We start from the raw sequence: 21,749 nt of genomic DNA, 5'->3' as shown, positions 1-21,749 counted from the left end.
TCATATTATATATAGCTACAAAACAAACTGACAAATAACTCGTTTTCAAATCAGACGAGTCAAAACTGGTCAGATATTTAAAAAAAATAGATATCATTAAAAGTGAAGACCATTTGCAATTCTAGTAATGCACAATTTGTCCGTCCGTCCGTCCATGTATCTATTTATGTGTCTATTTATCTCAAATAAGATGAAATCTGATCGTAGATGTGGATCAAAATTCAACCGAGTTGTTTTTTTAGACACACTTAAAATTGTGACTGGTTTCCAAGCCATTTGTGTTTTTTCCAATCCCATCCATTCAAGCCACGACTACTTTGGAAGCTGCTCTGTATGCTGCTCATCAAACAATCAGCCGCAGCCAGCCCCGTCGTCAGTGCTGATTGTTTGTTAGGCGTTGATTTTTCTTCCATTTACTTCCCACTTCCCTCCTGCTGCAATTTATATCCCTCTGGTCTCATCGAAAGTTTCTGCTAGAGTGAAAAGAAAATATGTCTCAAATGAATGGATCAACCAAGGGTCATGTTTGCAATACGAACAAGCTGTGCCCGTTCCTTTTCCTGTATGCTGCTTCTTAGGGGTGAACTGATGTTGTGTGCAGGGAAGTAGGAGATCAAAACAAACTGCACGGAACGCATTTATAACTCATTAATATAATGAGCAATTCATTTGCCATTAATTGACAAAAACAGCTCCAAGACGCGATCTTATTAAATTGTTCACTGTGCCTGTCACGGCCCATCTGCCATGACCTACAAAATCCAGTTATCAAAATCTCAAAGATGTTTGCCACATCCTACCCATTTAGAATCAAATGAAAAGTGATTTCTCCTTCCTAAAATGCCTGTTAAGACCAAAAAAATTGTGTGGAAAATGTGATCTTGAGCACTGGGGAAATTCACAGTATTTATGTACATAATGAATCAAAACATGCTGAAAAATGGAAGCGATATGGAGGTTTGCCATATCAATGGAAAGCTACTTAGAAGACAGACCAATATCAATATGTGCGCTTCAAAAATCCAAACTGTTAAGGATCACTTGTGGGGTCCCTAGCCCAGGGCTCTACGCTAGGTACGAAATGATTCCTATCGATATGAATGATATGTTTTTCATTTCTGACGATACCGCTCAGCTGTGCTGTCCAACATCTTGAACGGCTTCTGAATAATACCCAAAGTTAACCAAATGCTCAAATAAATTGATTTGCTATCAAGTGATTATTGCTAAATGTGATCAACACTACATTTATTATTTTGTGCGGTTAACAAAAAAGCAAAACAATTGAGACAGGAGATAATACATTTATTGAAGTGATTAGTGATTAGCCACAATGTAAAAAACAACTATTGAAGTTCATAGCAATTCTTTGTCAATCTAAGGTTACCATATACCTGAAAATCAAATCATGATAGATTTGGTTCAACATAAAACAAATGATGATCCTATTTTTAAGCTCGTATAAGAATCGATTTGCCAATGTGTTTATTGTGCTTGTAGTTTGTGGTAAGCAAACGTCTCCTACCGTATCGTAACGAGATTGGCGTCAACATTTTAGTTTGTGCAAGGGAAGCTAATGTTGCGGCTGCTTGGCCTTGTGTTTGTGGCTTTCTACTCTCTGTAATATGTCTCCAAAGTCGCCAGTGGCCATACATACAAATACTTGGCTGGAGAGCTGCTGTCAAACTCATTATCCATTAGCCGTTCAACATAAACATCCCCCACCATCCGCTCGAGCTTTATTGCCTGGGTCGGTTGCCACGGTGACCTTGAAAAAAAGTTCAACCTACTGTTGTGTATATTATCAAAGACAGCTTTGTTTTGTCACAAGGCGATGCATAAAGTCTTTGAATAGAAGCTTTAAATACAGAAGTCTCTTTATATAGAGATAGATAGATATATACAAAAATATATAGATATAGATATCGATAAGCGGGGTGGGGTGTTTTGTAGGGCATTTACACAGCATGCGCAAGAATCGTTTGAATAACGGTCTTCCAATCCATCTGTCTTCGCGTGTCCACATAGCAGCCACGGGAAATAAAAGACGAATGTTGCCATCATTCGCTCAGCTCACCACGTAGCGGTAGAGCTGAATAAATAAGCCCCAGAATGAAGTCCTGCTTTGCAAGACTCGGGGGAGCGCAAAATGTTTGCAATAATGAATAGCTTTTGGGACTATCAAAGACGGGTCAAAGTTCAACTGCTTCTTGTTTGAAGCGCACTGCGGTTGCAAATTTAATGAATGACTAAATCAAGAAATAACAGGGATCTAACCCACTTCCTTGCTCGGGAGATGAAAGTCAAATATTAAATACGTGTATTTTCAGGTGCTGCTCTCCCAGGAGCTCGTTACACGCAACAAGATGGAGGTCAACAAGCGCTTTTGGAACAGCGAACACCCTGCGGTGAGCTCGTTTTGCCAAAGTTTATAATAAGATTCCCTCTTTCGCTCCATTTTTTTGTCTCTGGGTTTCCATCCACTAGCAAACAAAACAAAAACAATGATGTGGAACAGCCTTGTTTTTTTCTTTTTTTTTTTCCCTTCCCCTCCAGTCCAGCTCATTACCTTGTCACATAATAGGATGATTAATTCACAGCATTCAACCATAAAGCGTAGACTCTAAATGAGGAAAAGTGACACAATGCCCCAATCCATTTATCACCAGGTAGTCCGAGACAGCAAGTGCTGTGAATTAGCATGTAGTGTATGTGCGCGTCTGTGCGTGCATATTTACTTACTTACGACTTTATTCAAATGTATTAATGAATGAATTGATTTGAATGTATTTATTCATGATTGATCCAACTTTTTATTTATTTGAATGTACTTCTTAGAAAATGCTGGCCACTTGCCTGTACTTGCGGCAAGAGTGTGATTGTAATGCAACAAGCTGCACCCGCGGGATGTCGCCTAAAATGAACTGTGTATAACATCACTGTCAGACCGTCGTTAATCATTTCTACAGAGGCCAGTTATGTCAGAGCCCAGATAACACGGTGATGTACCTGAGTGGGCAGGCTGGAGACGAGCAACTGGACACCTGGAACTTGTATTTCATTATGCAGCACCGGAGTTTCATGCATGAAAAAAAGGGAAGAACTTGTGTAAATGAAGCTGGGATCTAGCTTCATTTACACAAGTTCTTCCCTCCCCCCCCCTCCTTCAAAACCTCTCTTACCTTGGGGACTGAAAGCCACCTTGCTTCTCTATTACTGTCTCAGAGAAGCATTCATGACTTAAAGACTTATTAGACAAATTATACGAAAATGAGAATGTAAAGTATTTTCTGGCCTTCAGTCATACTTGTTGTACATAGTTGTACATTTTCTCTCTTTTCTCTGTGTTTATTTTGCTTCCTCAATTTCATTTGGTTTTATGGAGGGATTTTGTCTGATAGCAAAGGGGACGCTCGCTATTGTTTGTGTATTTGAATGTTCGGAATAAAAGTTGTCAATCAGTCCAAAAAAATATATAATAATAATAATAATAGTGTTGACACATTTCAAACCCCAGAGAACGGTTTTAACAAATAACTTGTTTTAACAAATAAGTCATTTTATGATTATAATTCTGTTCGTTTTGAAGAGCCCCAATCTAGTTCCTTTACCTAGAAAGTGGCAAACCACAGTTGCTACACATAGAGGTTGAGAATGTTTCTGTTTTGCTTAGCTGAATTCAAATTCAAACGTAATCCCTGCCGCACGCGCACACACACGCACACACACGCACTCACGCACCCACACTGTACTTATTTTATTTCCAGTTGCCCTTGAGCCCGACCTGAGAGCATTTTACTCGCTTGGCTTGGCCATATTGTGTTTGAAGGATGAAATGCGGTCACCATAGCAACCCTTGGAGACAGGTGACACTTGTTTCTCTTGAGAGCATTCAATATGTAGATTTTGTCTGCGGGACAAGTGTCATAAAGATTGCATACGGTTGATGGCTGAATGATACGCACCGAGGAAAAGCCTTCAATATCACACTTGTCAAAGACTTAAGTGCCTCAGGAGAACAAATGTGTTCATTTCTTTTGAGTCTTTCATCATTGTGCTAGGCCTCAAAGCTTGGTTAGACCAAGGAAATGAATACACGTCTCTAATCTTTTTACAAGGAAAAAATATGAACCACATTAAAAGTAAGTAGTCGTTTTGAAACTGCAATAAAAAGCAGATGTCCTCTGATGTCATTTTTATTTGGATCAACAAGACTGCGGTGTTAAAACAAAACCAGCCAAAATAATATCATCGCAAATAATTCCTTCAAATGGATTTACAACAAAACAGGACTCACTTGTCAGGAATCCAAAACAAATAAATGAGAAGCAGATTAAGAAGGTGATTCTCCTTCTCATATGTCAACATTTTCCCTTATTCTCCAGTTGTCTGGGAGGCACCGTAAAACCTTTGGAGTCATATTTTCGGTACTTTTTTCTCTTGTTTAATTTCAACTCATTCAACGGCATATTATGCTGGATAAGAGCTCTTTTTTTGTACTCCGATGTCAGCAACCTAATTGAAATTCATCAAACGGTCTAATCTACTCTTGGGGTTCCAAAAAAAAAAAGAAGTGGCCTGATTGAAGTGAGCAATTGATTATTTGCTGTAAGTCACTTGTGGAAAGGTGACTAAGCTTCCTTGGCTGCCAGCAAAGACGGACGGACGGACGGAGAGAGCAAGCTTTTTTCTTTCTTTCTTTCGTTCTTTCTTTGTTGTTGTTGCTTCGCTAGTGATCCAAGGCCAGAGCGAGAGCTTAGCCTTTCTGTGTTCTATTACGGAAAACGGCCGATCCTATTACCGCCCTGGTAATCTCACCGGGGCCAGACGGGACTTGGAAGGATTTCCCATCCAGCCCTCCGTCTCCTTTGGCCCGGGGCGGGCACGACGGGGTCGCCCGCTGACCCTCCAGGGTCCATTTCCCCGCCGCTCGGCAACGGTGCTTTGAGCCGCACTGCGCGCACGTGTGATGTGAATAAGAAGCACGGAGCGGCAGGTTAAGGGAAGAAAGTCAACTTCTAGAGAGCGTACACTTCACCTAAGGTCTGCTGGTTGCTAGTTAGGACAGCTTCTGGTTGCCTTGGTAACAGCCGTGAGATGCACTAGCTTTTCATCTGTTATCAGGTTGAATCCGCCTGCTTGCGGGATAGTCCGTCAGTCAGTCAGTCAGTCAGTCAGTCAGTCAGTCAGTCAGTCGCCCTCAACCTGTGGGATGACCATTCAAAAGCCAGCCAGTCATTCTGTTGTTTATGCGCCTTTGAAAAATGCCCTTTTGAACACAATGGAGGCAGGGAGTCGTTTTGCTTTCATGGCATCTTGCAGCCAAGCTTTGAACTTTTTTAAAAAGTAGAGTGCCGCTCGTTCTCCCTTTTCAATGGTTAATGGTACTAGCGTGCTGCGTAAGCCTGCGGGGAATCAATTAGAACTGGGCAGGGAGACTTTTTCAAAGACGTCCCGTGCAGTCTCACCCAATCAGTGCTTCTGTCAAGTCCATGTCTTGGGAAGAAGAAGAAGAAGAAGAAGAAAAAAAACAAACAAAAGCTGAGTTGTCCCACTGACATCTTGTGTGGTGCCCAAATGGCAGCAGCCGTCCGTGTCAGATGAATGCGGCGACCATTCCTGTTTTGTGTCTGATTTAAATGCTCATTGAGCCTGCAGATATGATGATATTTTCAAATGAAGGAAGGGCATTCATCTAATTTCCAGGCACTCAGGTTTCTAACGATGTATCTATCACATGACCGTAACAAGTAACCACAAGGTGGCGCAAATCCCTCGCAAACTCTTTAAAGTTCCAGCTGCCTTCTAGAAAATTTGGCCGGAATTTTGCGCCACCTTGTGGCTACTTGCCCAGCATGTGAAAGACCGTTATCTTTTCTTTTTGTTTTTTTCTTTACTGATGACAGTAACCATCGCTGTGCCGTTAATAAATATTTTATGAAGGAGCCAGACCCTGAAATGTTTTTTTTTTTTCTCCCCACATAGTTCCAAATACTTTGTCTAACCCCGAGATGTCAACTGGCGTATTGTATAGCAAAGGAGAACCTCGAAAAGCAGTTAGAAGGCAAATAAACGTCAGCGCTAACTTTATATATGTTATGGCCAGCGGCGTGCCTTTTAAGGGCAGCTGTGAGCAACCACGCAAGACCGTTTCAGCATCGGACTGAGATGTTCGTGAAATGTCATAGAATAGAATAGCAACTGTAACCGTTTTAAGAGCCGCCGCCTTCATGTATATGATATTTCAAAGCGCTAACCGCGTATTTCATTGGCCATCGGGAAGACGGTAGGTATCCTTGGAGTGAGGCGCTGCTTCCATTCAATTTCACCTGACTGACTGAGCGTCAGCGTGACCGACCCAACGCCGACAAAAGATGCGGACGCAGATGCAGCCAGGAGTGATGATGACTGCATGGTGGGATCATGCGATATCGCTTCGGGCCAAGCAAGCGTACACGCGCACGCACACCTTAGACAGCAGTTTGATAGGATGCATAAATACATAGATTGTCATTTTTCATCTGACGGATGTTTTTATCAACCAAAGCGGGCAGGCGCATTTTTTATCTACTGATGCACTGATGTCACCTCCGTCCATCTTTGACAGCCAGACAAGGTCATCAGATATTCACGCAGCCTAATTAAGCAAGTTTGTTCCCTCTGCATGTTTCTTAGTCATTCATTTGGGCTTGATAGGGAGAGGATTTTAACGCTGTGGCTTTTATCCTTGTGTGAGGCCGCTGTGGTCATGTCGTGTTTTGTACCTCACAGCAGCATCCCACCAGGCGGGTTGTCAGTTGTTCCACACACACGCGCTAAAAGAAAAAGACTATTTGCATTTTAACAAATTTCCTCAATTGACTGTTTGAATGATTTTATAGACTGTGGGTCGGGCGCTTAGGAAAACAATATTTAATGGTTTATTAATTACCAAGAAATTAATTAAAACTGAATGAGTTGCGCCGTATCTGCCCCCGAAGACGGCGGGCGGGCGGGCGGGCGGCCCACCAGACATCTGGCCGCTTTGCCCGATGGCCAGTCCAACCCTGATAAGCGGTGTTCTAGAAATTGGATTGTAGTCACCACGCAACGTCTCCGTGGTGTTCATTGTCAGGAAACCAATTAGCGTAGCCGTTTCGAGACACGTAGAACTCAAATGGTGGCGGCGGCGGCGGCATTGCCGCATGCTTCGCAGCATATTGCCGCTGACTGTTCACCTAAATGGCAGTTTTGACAAATACATCATGGGAAATGAGGGATGGATCTTTTTGATGTGGAAGGGAAAAGTGGACCTCATGACAAATCCCCTTTAAGGCTTAAACCATCAAAGCCTTATAAGGAAGTGTTGTGTAAAAGCCGGCCGGCCGGTCTGGCTTCACAGAACAATTAGTTCTGCCTTATCAGTAGTCTGTGACCTGCTCCTGTGCATGTCGGAAGAAGTGATGGAAAGGGAGGAAATGTGGCCAAAGCGGTGCGATGCCTGATTTCCTGTCGCCTTTCATTAGCATACATCTGTGATGTAACGCTAGCCGACGCGCTAATGAGGGAGGCCGGTTCAGGCGGGCCGTGGGATATGGCGCCCCTTGTGCAGCTTTTTGACACCAGCGCCCGGCCCGGCCCAGCGCTCAGTCACCGACATCCCGCAGGCAATGTCCCCAATCATCAGCGTCTCTGGCTATTTGCAGAATCAAAAAGAACTTGGGAAGCGTCCTCACATTACAGCACAGAAAAGCTCATTTCACCGCACAAGGCAAATGGGCATGAAATGACTTGTCCCGTTTAAAGCAAAAGTGTCGCCTGCACGCTTATTAATGAAAATATTCCAGTCTGTGACGATGAAAGTGCGCGGGAGTTCCCGAGAGCACGTTGGTGCAGCTTCAACTCTACCGCCAGGCTGAAGAATTCAAGTTTACCATATGTTGGGAATGAGCCTCACATCTGCCTTTGTTTGTAATCCGTGGAGGCTCTGACGAGAGGGCCGACCGCCAAGCGCATCTTTCCTAAGCCTTTGGAGAAGTCAATGTGGCTTCCTATTGATTTGGGGAGAATATTTCCTTGTTGACTTGACTTACTACCTCTCCATATCTGCATATTGACGACAAATGTGCTGCTGATCAATGATATTGTTTTGAAGCCTTTAAGGACTGCGGCAAGAGCAAAACTTAAATCCCCAAAGGCAAAATAAGGCCAACAAGCTTGAGCTCTCCAATGCAAGAAAAAAGACTGTAATTTTCCACAGCAATGCTGCCGCGCTGGTAATATTGGATTAAAAGTGCCTCTTTTCTTCCCTTGTCCACTCATGTATGGCCACTGAGCGGATGAGGTCTGTCGGAAACGCTTGGCAGCGCTGCGCAATAGAGATAGAGGCGAGCAATTTTGACATTTCTGCTTCAGGGTCGCTGCACGTTAATTCAGCTCAGCAGAACCTTTGCACAACCTGGACGAGCGAAAGATGCGCCTATGCGCACGACCCAACTTAACCGGGAGGCCGGACGTGTTGACTCATTCATAAGAATTACGTAGCGGTCCCGTTTATTTTGTCAGACCGTCATCGGTCGGTGCGCATGAACTGATAATGGGCCCAAATTAGACAAGAGCGGCAGGTTAACCCTTTCGAATAAGAGGCCGGTAAATGCCTTTCAACTTGCGCTTGTTGAATTGATGCTCATTCGAAAGAGGTGCAAAACCAGGAGAAATGAGTCCACAGCCTAACGACAGACACAGCGCAGCACAGCAAGGGTTCAGCAAGCTCTGACCGCTATGAGCAACTTTCCTTGTTTGGGCCCAAATAGGATCAGTGGAATGGAAGAGGAAGAGGAAGAGGGTTGACAGGGGAAGGAGGTCAGTTGGACAAAATGAGCCGCAGGAAATTGGACGGCCTTTGAGTGGCGTACGTGACAAGTGAGGTTAGAGAGGTGCGACGCCGTCGGGTCATATTGCAACGCTGACATGTGGACAGCGTAGCATCACAAAGGCTAGTCAGAGATTGGGATGGGGGGCGGGGGCGCTTCTTTCCACTCTAAGCTACCCTGAAAATCCCCAGATTGCTGACAACAGCCTTTACCTTATTTCCTCATCCAAGGAACTTTTAGTTGTGTGATTTTGTTTGCTTTTAACCTCACTGCCTGCATTTTTGTCTTATTACGTATATCACAGATTAGTAGTAGGCAAAATTCTGCGCTATTAGCTTGTTAGCAGCCGGTTAGCAGCCTGTTAGCAGCCTGTTAGCATACACAAAATATTTACACTCGGAAATTTTAGCAAACAGACCGTCTAAATCTTCTTCTGGATTCTATTCCTTTTGTCCATTTGATGTTTCTATTTTGGGAAAAAGAGAAGTTACCCACCCCTTAGTACTTGAGTAGTTTTCCATGAGTAAGGTCGGCCAACATCCTGGAAAGCCACCGTATCAATTATCGTTGTTGTTTCCTTGTTGAGATCAAGATAAAGAGGAGTTAATTGATTTTTGGTAAATGACAAAATCATGACTCCGGAGCGCGCACAGGCCGCAGAATTTTCGAGCCAGCAATTTGTCGGCGACGGCGCGTGCGCTTGGGCTAATCTCCCACGCCGCCATATCTGCCCCCATCCATCACAGGTTGGCTGGTGCGGACCTGTCGTTAAGATGGATCGACTCACTTTGCTTGAACCCTTTGAGGAACGATAGCTTCCACGGTACAAGTAATAAAAGGATCGATGAGGCGGTCCCACTTGCCTGTGTGTTTTGTTTTTCCCACCTTGAAATGAGGCGCGGCCGTTGAGCGCATTATGGCTAAAACAACATGACGGCTTGATGTTCTTACTCAGCGGTGGTTCTTTTTGGCTGCAGCAAATTTGGCGGAGCGCGCCGATGGCATTTGGCGGCGAGCAGAGCAGCAGGAGCTCGGCTTAATTGCCCTTTGCCGCTCGGCGCCCAAGCGTCTCTCGCTGAGTGTACGTTGCCTTCGAGGAGCTGGGCTTTTGTCATCTCGCGCTACTTGGGTTCAATGGGAGCCGCCATGCTCTGGAATTGTTCAGCTGAACTGGCTGGCTGGCTGGCTGGCTGGCTGGCTGGCTGGCTGGCTGGCTGGCTGGCTGGCTGGCTGGCTGGCTGGCTGGCTGGCTGGCTGGCTGGCTGGCTGGCTGGCTGGCTGGCTGGCTGGCTGGCTGGCTGGCTGGCTGGCTGGCCGGCCGGCTGGCCGGCTGGCTGGCTGGCTGGCTGGCTGGCTGGCTAGCTTCCTTCCCAGAGGAATGTTGCCACTTTTGTCCTTTTCTTTCCCTTCACGACTTGTCGTTTCACCTCTTTGAAATGTGCGAGTTGTTTGTCCCCTCCTCCGCATTTAGCACTGAACTTGCGCTCCCTCAACGATTCCTTGTCGCCACGCTGACGATCACCTTTATCCTGTTTCGCTGAAATCTATCTTTCTCTTCTTTTGTTCTCCAGTTCCAGCCTCCTCTCTCTCCCTCTCTCTCGCACGCATCCCTCTTTGTCTTGGCCCAAGAGGCAGCTGCGGATGTAAACAAGCCACATAGCCGTGGGTCTTTCTAAGCTGCTCTGAGCGATCTGAAGGCCATCCTCCATTGTTCCAGCAATATTAGGGAGAGACTTCATCTCCAATAGGCTTATCCCTCCATTCGAGTCGGCGTCCAGCCGTGAAATAGATGTCGGGGGATTTGATGCGGCGGCGGTGATGGTGGTGGTGGCTGGACCGAATGTGTTCAATGGCTCAGTCTCGACCACAAATGGACGCACTATAATAATGGTCCATTTATTGCCTGTCAGTCAATCAAATGAAATCCTACGTCAGACTTGGTGCTGACAGAGAGCCGTTCACCCATCTGTGTGAGGGAGGGATGCGCTACTGTGAGAGCCATCACAGTCCATTTAAATCATGGCAAGTCAAAGCCGACGTTTTGGTTTCTTTTACTATACGTATGTGGCCAGCTGGCGGAAGCATGTCTGGACTGTGATTTGAGCACTTGGAGTCCGCCCCCGCATCACTGATTGTTTGACCCCCCCCCATCGGGATGATTTTTGGGCGCTTTTGACGCCCACTGTTCACATATTAGTCAACAAAATGACGGTGGGCCTGCTGTCTGCCCTCCTCTGGTCTGAGCAAGGTTGCCAGCAAATGATCACCCCAAGACTTCCGTGATGGCCAGCTCAGCTTGATGTCGACCGCTGACCCACAGCGAGCCTTGCGCTGATCGAAAAATCCGTATCGACCGCCATTTGCGGCCCATGTGCTGTCCAACAAGATTTCACAGTCCACACCTCGGCTACTATGTGGCGCCTTCCAAAGACGCGCGCTATTGTTCTTCAATTCGGCCGGGTCCAGACGAGGAAGAGACGCACGCACGCACCTACGCATCAGCACAGTGGCATTTCTTTCCGTGGCATTTGAATGCTGCCTGTTTTGATGTCTCTGCTTTTCTTATCTTGCCTTTTTCTCTAACCTTTGGCTTCAAAGCGCCACGGAAGACGCATGTCATTGCTGACGATCAAAGAGCGCCGAGCTAACTTTGTTGCGCCGCCGCTGCCACTTTGGCCTCGTCGCTCAGGCATGAGAGGCGCTGCCAATTCTGGAACTTGCTGCTCATTTATAATTTGCACTGTAAAGCCAGCAAGCTGTGAGCGAGCGTTGGTTGAGGTGTCGTCAAACCTTTTTCAGCATTGTAAGGTTGCTTTGCAAATTTTGGGATTGACATGTAGTATAATAATAGACAGAGATCTCTTTTCATAGACAGTGAGTGCATCTGCATAAACATGGCGTATTCTAATTTGGCAGACTGCTCCAAAGCTGGGAATTGTGGCAGAGCTATGGAGGACAGACAATTTGATGGCAGGAAATCTGTCTCAATGTAGACCTGCTCAGAGCGCATCGAAAGACTGACGCAGCTCATCTAATGCATTTTTTGTCCATTTCATTGGGGCACAGACGGACAGATATCAATGTCTGGACCTTGGGTACATCATCTTTTGGCTGGTCTCAAAGATGTTGGCTGCGGCAGCCAGAGAGGAAGCGAGTGGACCGTCAGAGCCAGGAATGCCAAACCCAGCGAGCAGTCCGACTGAGAGATTGCGGCGCTGTGACGGTGACACGCAGTATTGAGACATGCCTGAAAGGTTGAGCTATTGACTTTTACTCCCTGACAGCTGAGTGACCTTTCAGCTCGAGTGAAGGTCTGGTAAGGCAGAGATAGATTTTGCAGGTGCTCCCACAGGGTTAAGAATAAGTGGACGACCTCTCAGCTTGTCTTCTCAGGCCCCCCAAAAAAAAAAAAATCCATCTATCTATCTATACATACATATCCCCCAATGTGCTTGTGGGGTGTTAACTTGCCGCCTTTGGCTCAAAGCGCAATATATGTATCGTGAGCATGCTAGTCACACTGCTAGCGAGTTCTTCTCCATCTTCGCAGGTTCCAAAAACACGCAACTGAAGACTCTTAGCCTTCATGAGCGCTATCGAAAAGCGCTGTCCGTCTGGACAACAATTAGGATGCCGTACGACACCTCCAACCTGCTGCGCATCAATATATGCAACATGAGCGCACGGGGTCCAGGAAAGCAACGAATACCGATGAGCTTTTTAGGGAAATTGCGCTTTTGCCGTCCGGAGCCAGTCGGTGCCAAGGCGAGATAAGAATACGGCAGGCGCACTGCTTCACCTCCTCCGCTTTGACTGATTCTCCCTCAGCTTTGGGTTGTCAGGCTTTGCGGCGCTGCCAGGCTTTCTTTCCACGTCGTACTTGGGCGAATACACCGAGACTTCCTGTCCTGGTGGGGAAAGATGGCTGAGCTTTGATTGATAGCTCGAGGTGAATGTATTCACTGATCTCATCCCCCATCTGTCTTCGAAGCAGCAGCAGCAGCAGCAGCAGCAGTCAATGGCATGCTGCCTGTCCATGGGCCATTACTCTCATTGGTCAATGAGCCATTTGCATGAGCGGGGCCTCATTGATTTCCCCTTACTGCCTGAAAACATATTCAAACACGGACGCATTCGTAGGTTCACCACACAAAAGCACCAAAGCAGCAATTTGGTGCGATTTGGTCTCCACCTCTCTTTGGGATTCGGTCGAGGAGGGCTCACGGGAGGCTACGGGTGACTTTTCGAGTCGGTTGGTTTCTTTTCGAAGAGTTGGCTTGCGCACCGCCGGAAGTAGCGCCGAGTGGTTTATGGCTCGTTATTGAGACCTGACGGCCCCTGTACAGTTGAGATGCTCAGCGAGTCAGCCAGCCGCCTCCAACAAGCCGCTCGGCATTTACGAGGCGCATCAATTCTTAATGTTACCCTGACAGAAGCTTCTATATTTCATTCAAATGCACTGGCATTAGACATGCTGCCTTTAAAAGGGCGCTAATGCTCACTTTTGACTGACGCCGTCACATCGGCATTGATTGATTGATTGATTGATTGTACAGTAGTTGCGGTTCCCTTTCAAATGATTGACCCCTCAATCGGATGGTGTCTTCTCCTTGCGCCTCGACGGATGGTGACATGTCTGCGACAGCGTCTGTCAGAGCCCGAATACCAGCTGCCATATCGCTGCTACCGCTTGTGAAAAAGCATCGGACCGTATTTGTGTTTCGTAGCGCCCGTTTAAGGTCAGCCACGTGAATTGGTGCGATGGGTTAGGGTTAGGGTTACGTGCTGTTGCCGGCTGCCTTAGCGAAGGACCCTAAGCCAAAATCTTTGGGATCTTAATGTTTATTCATAACATTCATCCGCTCATTCATTATTATTATGACTGTTATTATTTGTGTGACATTTTAGCGTGCAAATAACAATCGGCCCATAGAAATTGCCAGCTCATATTGGTCATTCAGCGCATGGTTTGAGGCCAAACTCATAATATGGGTTCTAGACAATCCCAAATCGGACGATCCCTGCTACGGAGTGGCGTTTTGCTTGTTAGAGGAATACAGACAACATATGGCTTGAAACATCTGACCTCCAAGCAATTGTTCAACCCATCTGTGACTCTTTGCGGGAGGGAGGGAGGGAGGGAGGGAGGCAGGGGGCACAAGGGGGTCTTGCAAAAGGTCAAAACCTGTGAAGATTGACAGGTGAGGGCGGGGAGCTTGTCCAGTGGGTTAAGGGGGATTTCGGCGGGACGTCTTGCCGAGACCACCGACAGGTAAGAGTCATTCAGGGTCACAATCATGTTTTGCTCTCATTTTGTCATCAGTCTTAAGTTTTTCTTTTTTCAACTTTTACCTTCAGTGCCACTGTTTGATTTGTGCTTTGCTGTCTGCACACATTAGGTGTTAAGCACGGGAAAATAAAAATACTCCCATCAACGTGCTCCTTCTTATCATTCGATGCCAGTTCATCAACGGCAGGGAGGGGACTCGATTTCTCCACACTTAGAAGACAAATGTGTCTTTCTCCTTTTTGTGAGTGTTTTGTTTTGTTTTGTTTTGAGGAACATTCAGTAATTACATTTCCCATCTGTCTGCGCTACGCATCTTTAATCTAAGAATTGCATCGGCTCCTGAAAGGAGTGATGTTGTGGACGAGTGGGCTTTGTTTGGACAACCTCGCCTTGTCTCAGTCAAAGTCACGAGCGCCATCTTCATTCTTATGTACCTAAGAGAAAGTCCACCCCGAGTCAGGTGCGATATCTTCCATCTCAGCCGTGAGCCTGAAGAAGATAAGCAGTGGTAAACTCTCCAATGGGCGGAGAGGGGTCAACGATCGGCCGTTAGCGAGCGCTTGAACATTGTATGAACTATTGACAAGGAACGTAAGTGCGCCCCGAGCCACTCCATCGGCGGCTCCTAACGGCCGCCATCGTGTCCAGCCATTGGCGCTGGCCGCCTGCTCCTTTTGCACTATAATAGAGTTGGCTATCTCACTCTGCCAATCGTTTAGCTCCGTTTTCATAACGTCCCTCGGCGCGGGTCGAGGGTCAGCAATGAAAGTCGTGCTGCCTCCACGCGGCCGGCCCCCTCACCCGCTAAATCCCGCAGAGAGCGACGGCGCCCGGCCGAGCGTGGACTTTTGCGTCCGTGTTGGATTGTGGGAGCGCCACGGTGTCAACAAGCTCGTCGTGCTTCATACCGGGGTGACTAACTTGGGCCAATCCCAGAGGAGGCACGGAGTTGCATTTCCTTTGTGGCAAACAACTGGCTTGGTGTTTAGCTCATGTGAAGCAAGAAAGCGAGTCAAAGAAAATCATATCGGAAATGGACCAATTGGTAGATTGGAAAGATGGATGGATGGATGGATGGATGGATGGATGGATGGATGGATGGATGGATGGATGGATGGATGGATGGATGGATGGATGGATGGATGGATGGATGGACGGACGGACGGACGGACGGGCGGGCGGGCGGGCGGACAGACAGATGACGGACGGACGGGTGGATTTAAAAGCTTTTCTTAGAGTGTTGAATAGCTCCACTGCATTTTTCTTTCTGCCTATTGAATGGATTTTTTTTCCTGAGATGCATTAAAAGTAACCTTGACGAGTGTGACATTTTTAATCCATATGCCATCTGTGATTTTTTTTTTTTCCTTTCAACAAACTGCTCTTATCTATTAAAACATTTTAGCACATTTGGAAGAAACAAAAGGAGGACAGGCCTGCAATTTGTGAAGCGGGAGCTTTTCAAATGATTGTACTTGGAAATGTTTACCGCCTTGGAAATGAAACAGTGAATCGTGGAGCTGGTCATTATAACATTTTAGCATGTTTTGAAGAAACAAAAAAGAAGACAGAGCAACCATGAGCCAAACTGCTCTTATCTGTTCAAACATTTTTGCACATTTGGAAGAAACAAAAGGACAGGCCTGCAATTTGTGAAGCGGGAGCTTTTCAAATGAAACGTTAAAACATTTTAGCATGTTTTGAAGAAACCAAAAAGAAGACAGAGCAACTATTAGCGAAATGGTGGCTTTTTCAGATTCATCCCGACATACGGCTTATTTTATTATTTGACTTGAAAAGTTTACCATCTTGGAAATCAAAGTGAAGTTGGTCAGCCATCTTTCCCTGACCTTGTCATCCACTGAGACTAGTTTTGTTTCGTTTCGTTTCTTCACGCCATATCCAAGACGTCCAACAAACGATATGACTCAGTCGAATGTGGCAGTTCAGTTCTGATCTTTTTTTCAATTGTTGATGTGTCATCTCTTTAGCTTGTTCCCTCTGCTGTCAGTTTATTGTCCAAGTGCGTCACTGCACTCTTGTGCTCGGCTTTTCAAAGTGATAAAGCCCATTGCGTTCAAATTTGGCGCTAACATGTGCCTGAAGCTGTAAAAACAACTTTCCAGCCGGCAAGACTGGATCGTTTTGAAACTCCACTGATTATTCCTGTTTGACTCGACTATAATTTTGCGATACAGAAGACGATTCCACTTGTGTTTGATATTGCCGAGGGTCCTCATTTCAGAAAAACATGTTGATGCTGGAACCCTTTTCAACTTCTTATTTTGAAGATCTTTTTTTTGGCAAAGATGCAAAGCGTGTAATGAATATACAGAGAGAGAAAAAAGACCATTATAGCGCAAGCGTCACATTTGCGTAACCTAGTATGTGATTTTCATCTAACGTGTAATTAGTGCATTTGTTTGAAACGATTCAATTAACAAAGTAATCCCTCCGATGTTTCCCCACTTGAGCAAAGCCATTGTGTCCGCCGGTAAAGTCTGGTCGCTTAGCAACCGCCACGGTCTTGTATTCCGCTACAATTCTTCAGAAATCATAATTGTGCTCACGACGTGGGAGAGGGCCGCCACATTCTTTGAGGACAAGCGGTTTCTTGCTTTGACTCCAAATAAAACCATTTGCTCACACCTGTGGAGTTGGGAGCTAATTCAAGCTCTAACCTGGTAAACATCTCTTCTTCCCTTTGGCGGGACTCCTGTGTTTGCTTCTCCTGCTTGAGCCGCCATCGCTGAAGAGATCCAGCTGGGGAAATGAATGACTGATTTGATTTGTGACAATTGGACTAAATGGCAGGGAGCCGCAACGCTCCTCAGCGTCTGGGCTCATGTGTCTCACCGTAAGAGCGTTTTGGGCTTTTGCTTCCGTCTTTCCGCTTGAAGTCAACGAAGCCACATCATTCGACTGACTGCCGTGGTCAATTTGTCTGACTTTGGCACGGGCTGAAGGCTTTTGACAATGAGAGCGCGCTCCCCATGGAGAAAATTCATTTGAGACGTGATACTCGGCGATGGAAATTTCAAAAGCGACTTCAAATGGATCTTTGACGTCTATAGTCGTCAATGGCAGTGAATGACTTTTTGCCTGGAGTCCGTGACTCCTCAAGCTTGACACCTGACAGAAATGAGCAGCATCTGTGACGTTGTCTGTATCGCGACACAGGCGGCAAACACAGTGTGCTTCCTCTAAAGCGGGTCATAGTATTTGCATAGAAATTGCTTGGAGATTGGAGGGGGGGGGGGGGGGGGGGGATTTTCAAAACAAGCAAATAAACAGAGGCTCGCACAGTCTGCTTGGTGAAGGAAGAATAACTTTACAACTATGAGAGGAGAACATGATGACAAAGAGAAATAAGAAGACGCTTCACTACAGATGTGGAACTTGTCAAAGATGAAGGCTTCACTGCATATTTCATTATCGCTCCTGAATCATTGGGGAAAAAAAAACATTTTTTTTACCTTTCTGGCTCTGAAGTGACATTTTTTGCGGGGGGGGTTCTTCAAGTTCAAATCCCAGGTGCCAGCTGTCCGAGGTAACAAAGTGACAGCTGGCTCCCGAACGTCACGTCAGAGCGCTGCGTTGGCTTGTCACCTTGACCTTGTGTTTGTTTGTCAACGTTGTTTTGCAGTCAGCTGACGGTTGTCCATCCCGGCAGAGAAAATGTCTAAGCTGCGTTCGTTATAATGGCGACACGCCGATGTAGTGACAGGTGAACGGCGGGCGTCGGGAGCTAATGGCACGGTGCGTGCCGCAGGAGTCTTAAACTAAACGCCGCCTTCCTTTCAGTCACAGCGGCGGTGATTGAGCGACAACCCGGGCGACAAGCCGGGCGAGACGAGACGCGGGTGAGTGTCACAACGTACATTTTTATGCCGAAAGGCGACAGCAAAAAAAGAAGTTGACGGCATCTGCATGAAAAATAGCAGCCATCCTCCAAATAAACAGGCGCTCTGGATGTCGTGCACTAGCCGCTAATCAAACATGTCACAGCCATCCTTGTGAATTGCTCCACACAAGCACTTTTTTCAAGCGCTAATTGAATGTGGCAAGCGGCGGGATTTGTATTCATGGGCAAGGCCGCCGCTGCCGAGCCGCCACCGCTGCCGAGCCGCCGCCGCTGCCGAGCTTTTTGGCTCACAATTTGGTGTTGCCTTAGATCTAGCGACAGGACGACCACAACAACAAGAAGGAAAAGTCACAACTCCTTTCTATGTTTGACCAACGTGAACCGAACACTTTTTTGTAAACGCGCTCATTCTGAGGCCGATGAAGGCTTTTGAACGGCAGCTCCGATCCTTCGAGGCTCTTCCATGAAGCAAACAAAAGTTTTGTTGCCTGCCTGCATGAAGATTGAGAATCGCAAGTAGCGGTTGGATTGGATTAGCGACGGTTGCGTGTCTTAACGAGCGACGGCGGCCACCTCTCGGCATTCGTCAGCCAGTTCCTCCGTGGCCCCCGAGAGCAAATGGAAAGCCGCACGGACCTTTGTACGGCGCGCAGGTCGTAGGACTGTTCCGTCTGAATGGTAAGATGAGGCGAGTCTATTTAAACACTACGTATCTTCTTGACCTCTCGGAGGTTCTGCACTGGATTAACTGCCGCCTCGCGGGTAAGCTGATTCATAATAAATAGCAGCTACACTTTGAAAACAGCACATTAGCATTGAAATGAGGCGAAGATTCTGTCAAGGGAGAACTTCGAGGTCATATAAAGACAAGAGATTAATCCGGCCGAGGGGACTCGCTAATGTCAACAGTGTTTGAGTCAGAGTTCTTCGACAGAGAAGAGAAGTTCCTTGTTTGTAAGATGCCGGATGCCTGCCATCCAGATTGGAAGGAAATCTCTCGTGGAAACCGTACATGCTCCAATAATGAGGCCCTACCTTTGCCTTTTTAGGCTTCTTGGTGAAGTGTTGTACTATGGTTTCAAACTCGGGCTAGGGTTTTAGACTAGGGTTTCGAACAAGGGTTAGGGTTTTAAACTAGGGTTTCAAAGTAGGGTTTAAAGCTAGGCTTAGGGTTTCAAACTAGGGTTCGGGTTTTAATCATCAGAAATGTCTGACTCTTGAGTCCAACCTCGTTACTGCCTCTCCATTATCCATCAGCATCTGGGGAACCTTGTGGTTGGGTTAGGGTTTAAATGGTCTGAATCATTCATTCAATTAATCCCAGATTTAAAATAAATAAATCAAACACGATTGTGACGTACGAATGTCCTGATAAGAGCAACGCAGCAGAAAACTTGACGTTTCCACCTTTCAAGTGAAACCGGTTTTACTTAACGGTACCAATTGGTACCCTTGCCAAAATGAGTTTTTGTAACGTGTACTTTATGAAACACGGATTCATGACGCTACGAGCCAACCGAAGCAGGAAAACGCGTCTCGCAGGACACTTGTACCAATATTGATGTACTGCTCTTGGAATTTCTATCACTCGACAAACAACTGCTATAGACCAATAAAGGGGGAAAAAAATGCCTTCAATGACAGAAGGATTTTGAGCCGGTCGTCAAAAGATGAGTGATCTGATGGCAAGGCAAGCAAACAGTGCAGTTATCCAAAGTGTCCACGAGATGGCAGCGACAGCTCACAAGTGACGAAGCAGCAGTAGTGATGGGCATTCCAGTTCTTTGAAGTCAACTAAATCTTTGGAATCAGTTCACTCAAAAGAATCGTTCAAAAGAATCGTTCACCGAATCGTTCGAAATAGACTTAAGAGAGTTCTTGATGAATCAACTCTATTATTGTGGTTTCCTTTTATTCACAGCAAGTGACGACGACAACAACAGTTCGATTGAACTTGGGCAACTCTGCAAGGAAGAATGGGCAACTACGACCCGGTGGAGGTGTGCGAGCCAGGTAGGTGACTTTTAAAAAGCCTGTTATTAAAACGGTCTCTTGACACTACTTTTTATTTTCTACTCATGAAAGACATGCCGACCAAATCTTCTCCAAAGTGCTGCCTTCAGGGACGGGGAACTGAGAGCACTCCGATGCTACAGGAATGAGATCTTCGAATTGTTGAAAGGAAAAAAAGATATGAAAGTGTGAAACTCAATATCTGCTGCGTCAGTCACAAGTCAAAACAAGGATCCTTGGCAAGAACGCGCTCGGTTCCCTTTGAATTGAGCTTTCTCGTTTACCGTAGGCACGCCAGTTGACGCAGTGACGTCTTGACGGACGTGCCAGTGTGCGTACGCTTGACGTACAAGGAAGTCAAGCGGAGCGCGTCGCATGGTGTAATAAGCAAATATCAAGCGTGTGACGTTTTATTTGAACTAGTTAGCGCCACAACCTGTACGGGGAGAAGGGAGGGGAGGCGTGCGTTGAGTTTGCCATGCCGGCCCGGCCCGGCCAACTACCCCACGCCAGAGCTCTACGATCACGACGCGCGGGGAGACTTCAGCGAAGTTTACGAGCCGTCGGAGGATTCCTTCCTGCTCGCTGACGCGCTGGAAAAGGATGCTGGCGAACTTGAGCGCATGAGGTGACCCACACCACGCGTGGCTTTTCTTTTCTGTTCAAGATTCACCCGATAGCTGAATGTCGCTAACCTTTTTATTTATTTATTTATTTTGCTTGTCACTGCTTTCAGTGGGCCGGCCGCGCGTGTGCGTGGAGGTGGGCAGCGGCTGCGGAGTGGTGCTGCATTCCTCGCGTCCCAGCTTGACCGTTTGACTAAAGACACAGTGGAGAAAAGAAAAACATGGCCCTGCGTTTTGTGGCGAAAAATCAGCTCCATGCACGAGGAGGAGGCTGGAAATGATGGCGGCCATAAATGTCCATGAGTGAAGAAATGTGAGGCTTTTTATTTGGTTTGGATCGAGGTCAAACATCTTCTAAGCATCCTCTAGAGAAACCAAGGGGCATGAAGAATACTTTTCAGTAGTTGATGGCGTCAACTATTTTTCAACGAGTCCTCATAAAAACAAGTGTTGTGGGATGTTCCTTGTACACGAGGGCCCTCTTCTGGTGAGAACTGCAATTACAGCAGCTTGAAAGTTGACCGTTTCGCGGGAGGGCAATTATGCACATATTTGACAACAAATGCTGCTCGCCGTAACGTCATGTATACTTTCTTGATTTGTTTGACCCTCCACAGTTAATGCCGTCAGTGTATAGCAATGCATGTTTGTTTTGATTTGCTAATTGGTTCATACACTTTGATCGTGCTCATTTCAGCATGAATAGTTTACATTAGGGTTGTGATGCACGTCTGCCGCGTTCTTGTTTTAAATATTTTTGGATGAGCTGATATGAATTAGCCAGATCTTGGAGTCTTAAAATGATTAAAATGCTTTTATTGTTTACCAATCCAAACCAAATTAATTCATGCAGTTTGCCATGGTATCAAAAGAGTAGATGTGCTACTTAGAGAACAGGCAAGGCTTGTGATTTTCTCAACGTGACAGCATTGGCGTCAATGCGACTCACAAATATGGCATAATTCATACTTGCGCTATATTGTATCACTTCATTTGGCAGAATAATTCTCTGCTGGGAATCAGTCAAACGTTTCAAAATCCCTCGGCTCGCAAAATGCTGTCAATGAATAGGTGCTTGATAGTGAAAGAGATGAGATCATGTT

At 46.2% G+C, this 21,749-nt stretch overlaps 1 protein-coding gene across 13 annotated transcripts in view; it reads left to right on the top strand.

Moving 5' to 3' along the window:
- Positions 1 to 21,475, top strand: part of LOC148403007 (neural cell adhesion molecule 2-like) — a 177,873-nt gene extending 156,398 nt beyond the window's left edge. For 7 of the 13 annotated variants that reach the window (XR_015862981.1, XR_015862968.1, XR_015862973.1 and 4 more), the window contains 4 exons: positions 2,331 to 2,408; positions 19,929 to 20,020; positions 20,093 to 20,648; positions 20,757 to 21,475. Coding sequence is in view for 3 of the 13 variants with exons in the window: in XM_088398019.1 (XP_088254145.1) it covers positions 2,331 to 2,408; positions 2,839 to 2,934 (174 nt within the window). In the remaining 10 variants the exon portion in view is untranslated. Of the gene's footprint in view, positions 1 to 2,330; positions 2,409 to 2,838; positions 3,111 to 17,788; positions 17,870 to 17,946; positions 18,006 to 19,928; positions 20,021 to 20,092; positions 20,649 to 20,756 lie in introns of those variants that run through there. The other 6 variants (XR_015862980.1, XR_015862971.1, XM_088398063.1 and 3 more) reach the window with 4 other exon arrangements.
- Positions 21,476 to 21,749: the final 274 nt, after the last annotated feature.

Source organism: Syngnathus floridae, chromosome 2 (genome assembly GCF_059516105.1).
Source record: "Syngnathus floridae isolate MCC-2025c chromosome 2, RoL_Sflo_1.0, whole genome shotgun sequence".
Lineage (NCBI taxonomy): Eukaryota > Metazoa > Chordata > Actinopteri > Syngnathiformes > Syngnathidae > Syngnathus > Syngnathus floridae.
Note: the sequence above shows the minus strand (reverse complement) of the source record. Positions and strands in the feature narration are given on the sequence as shown.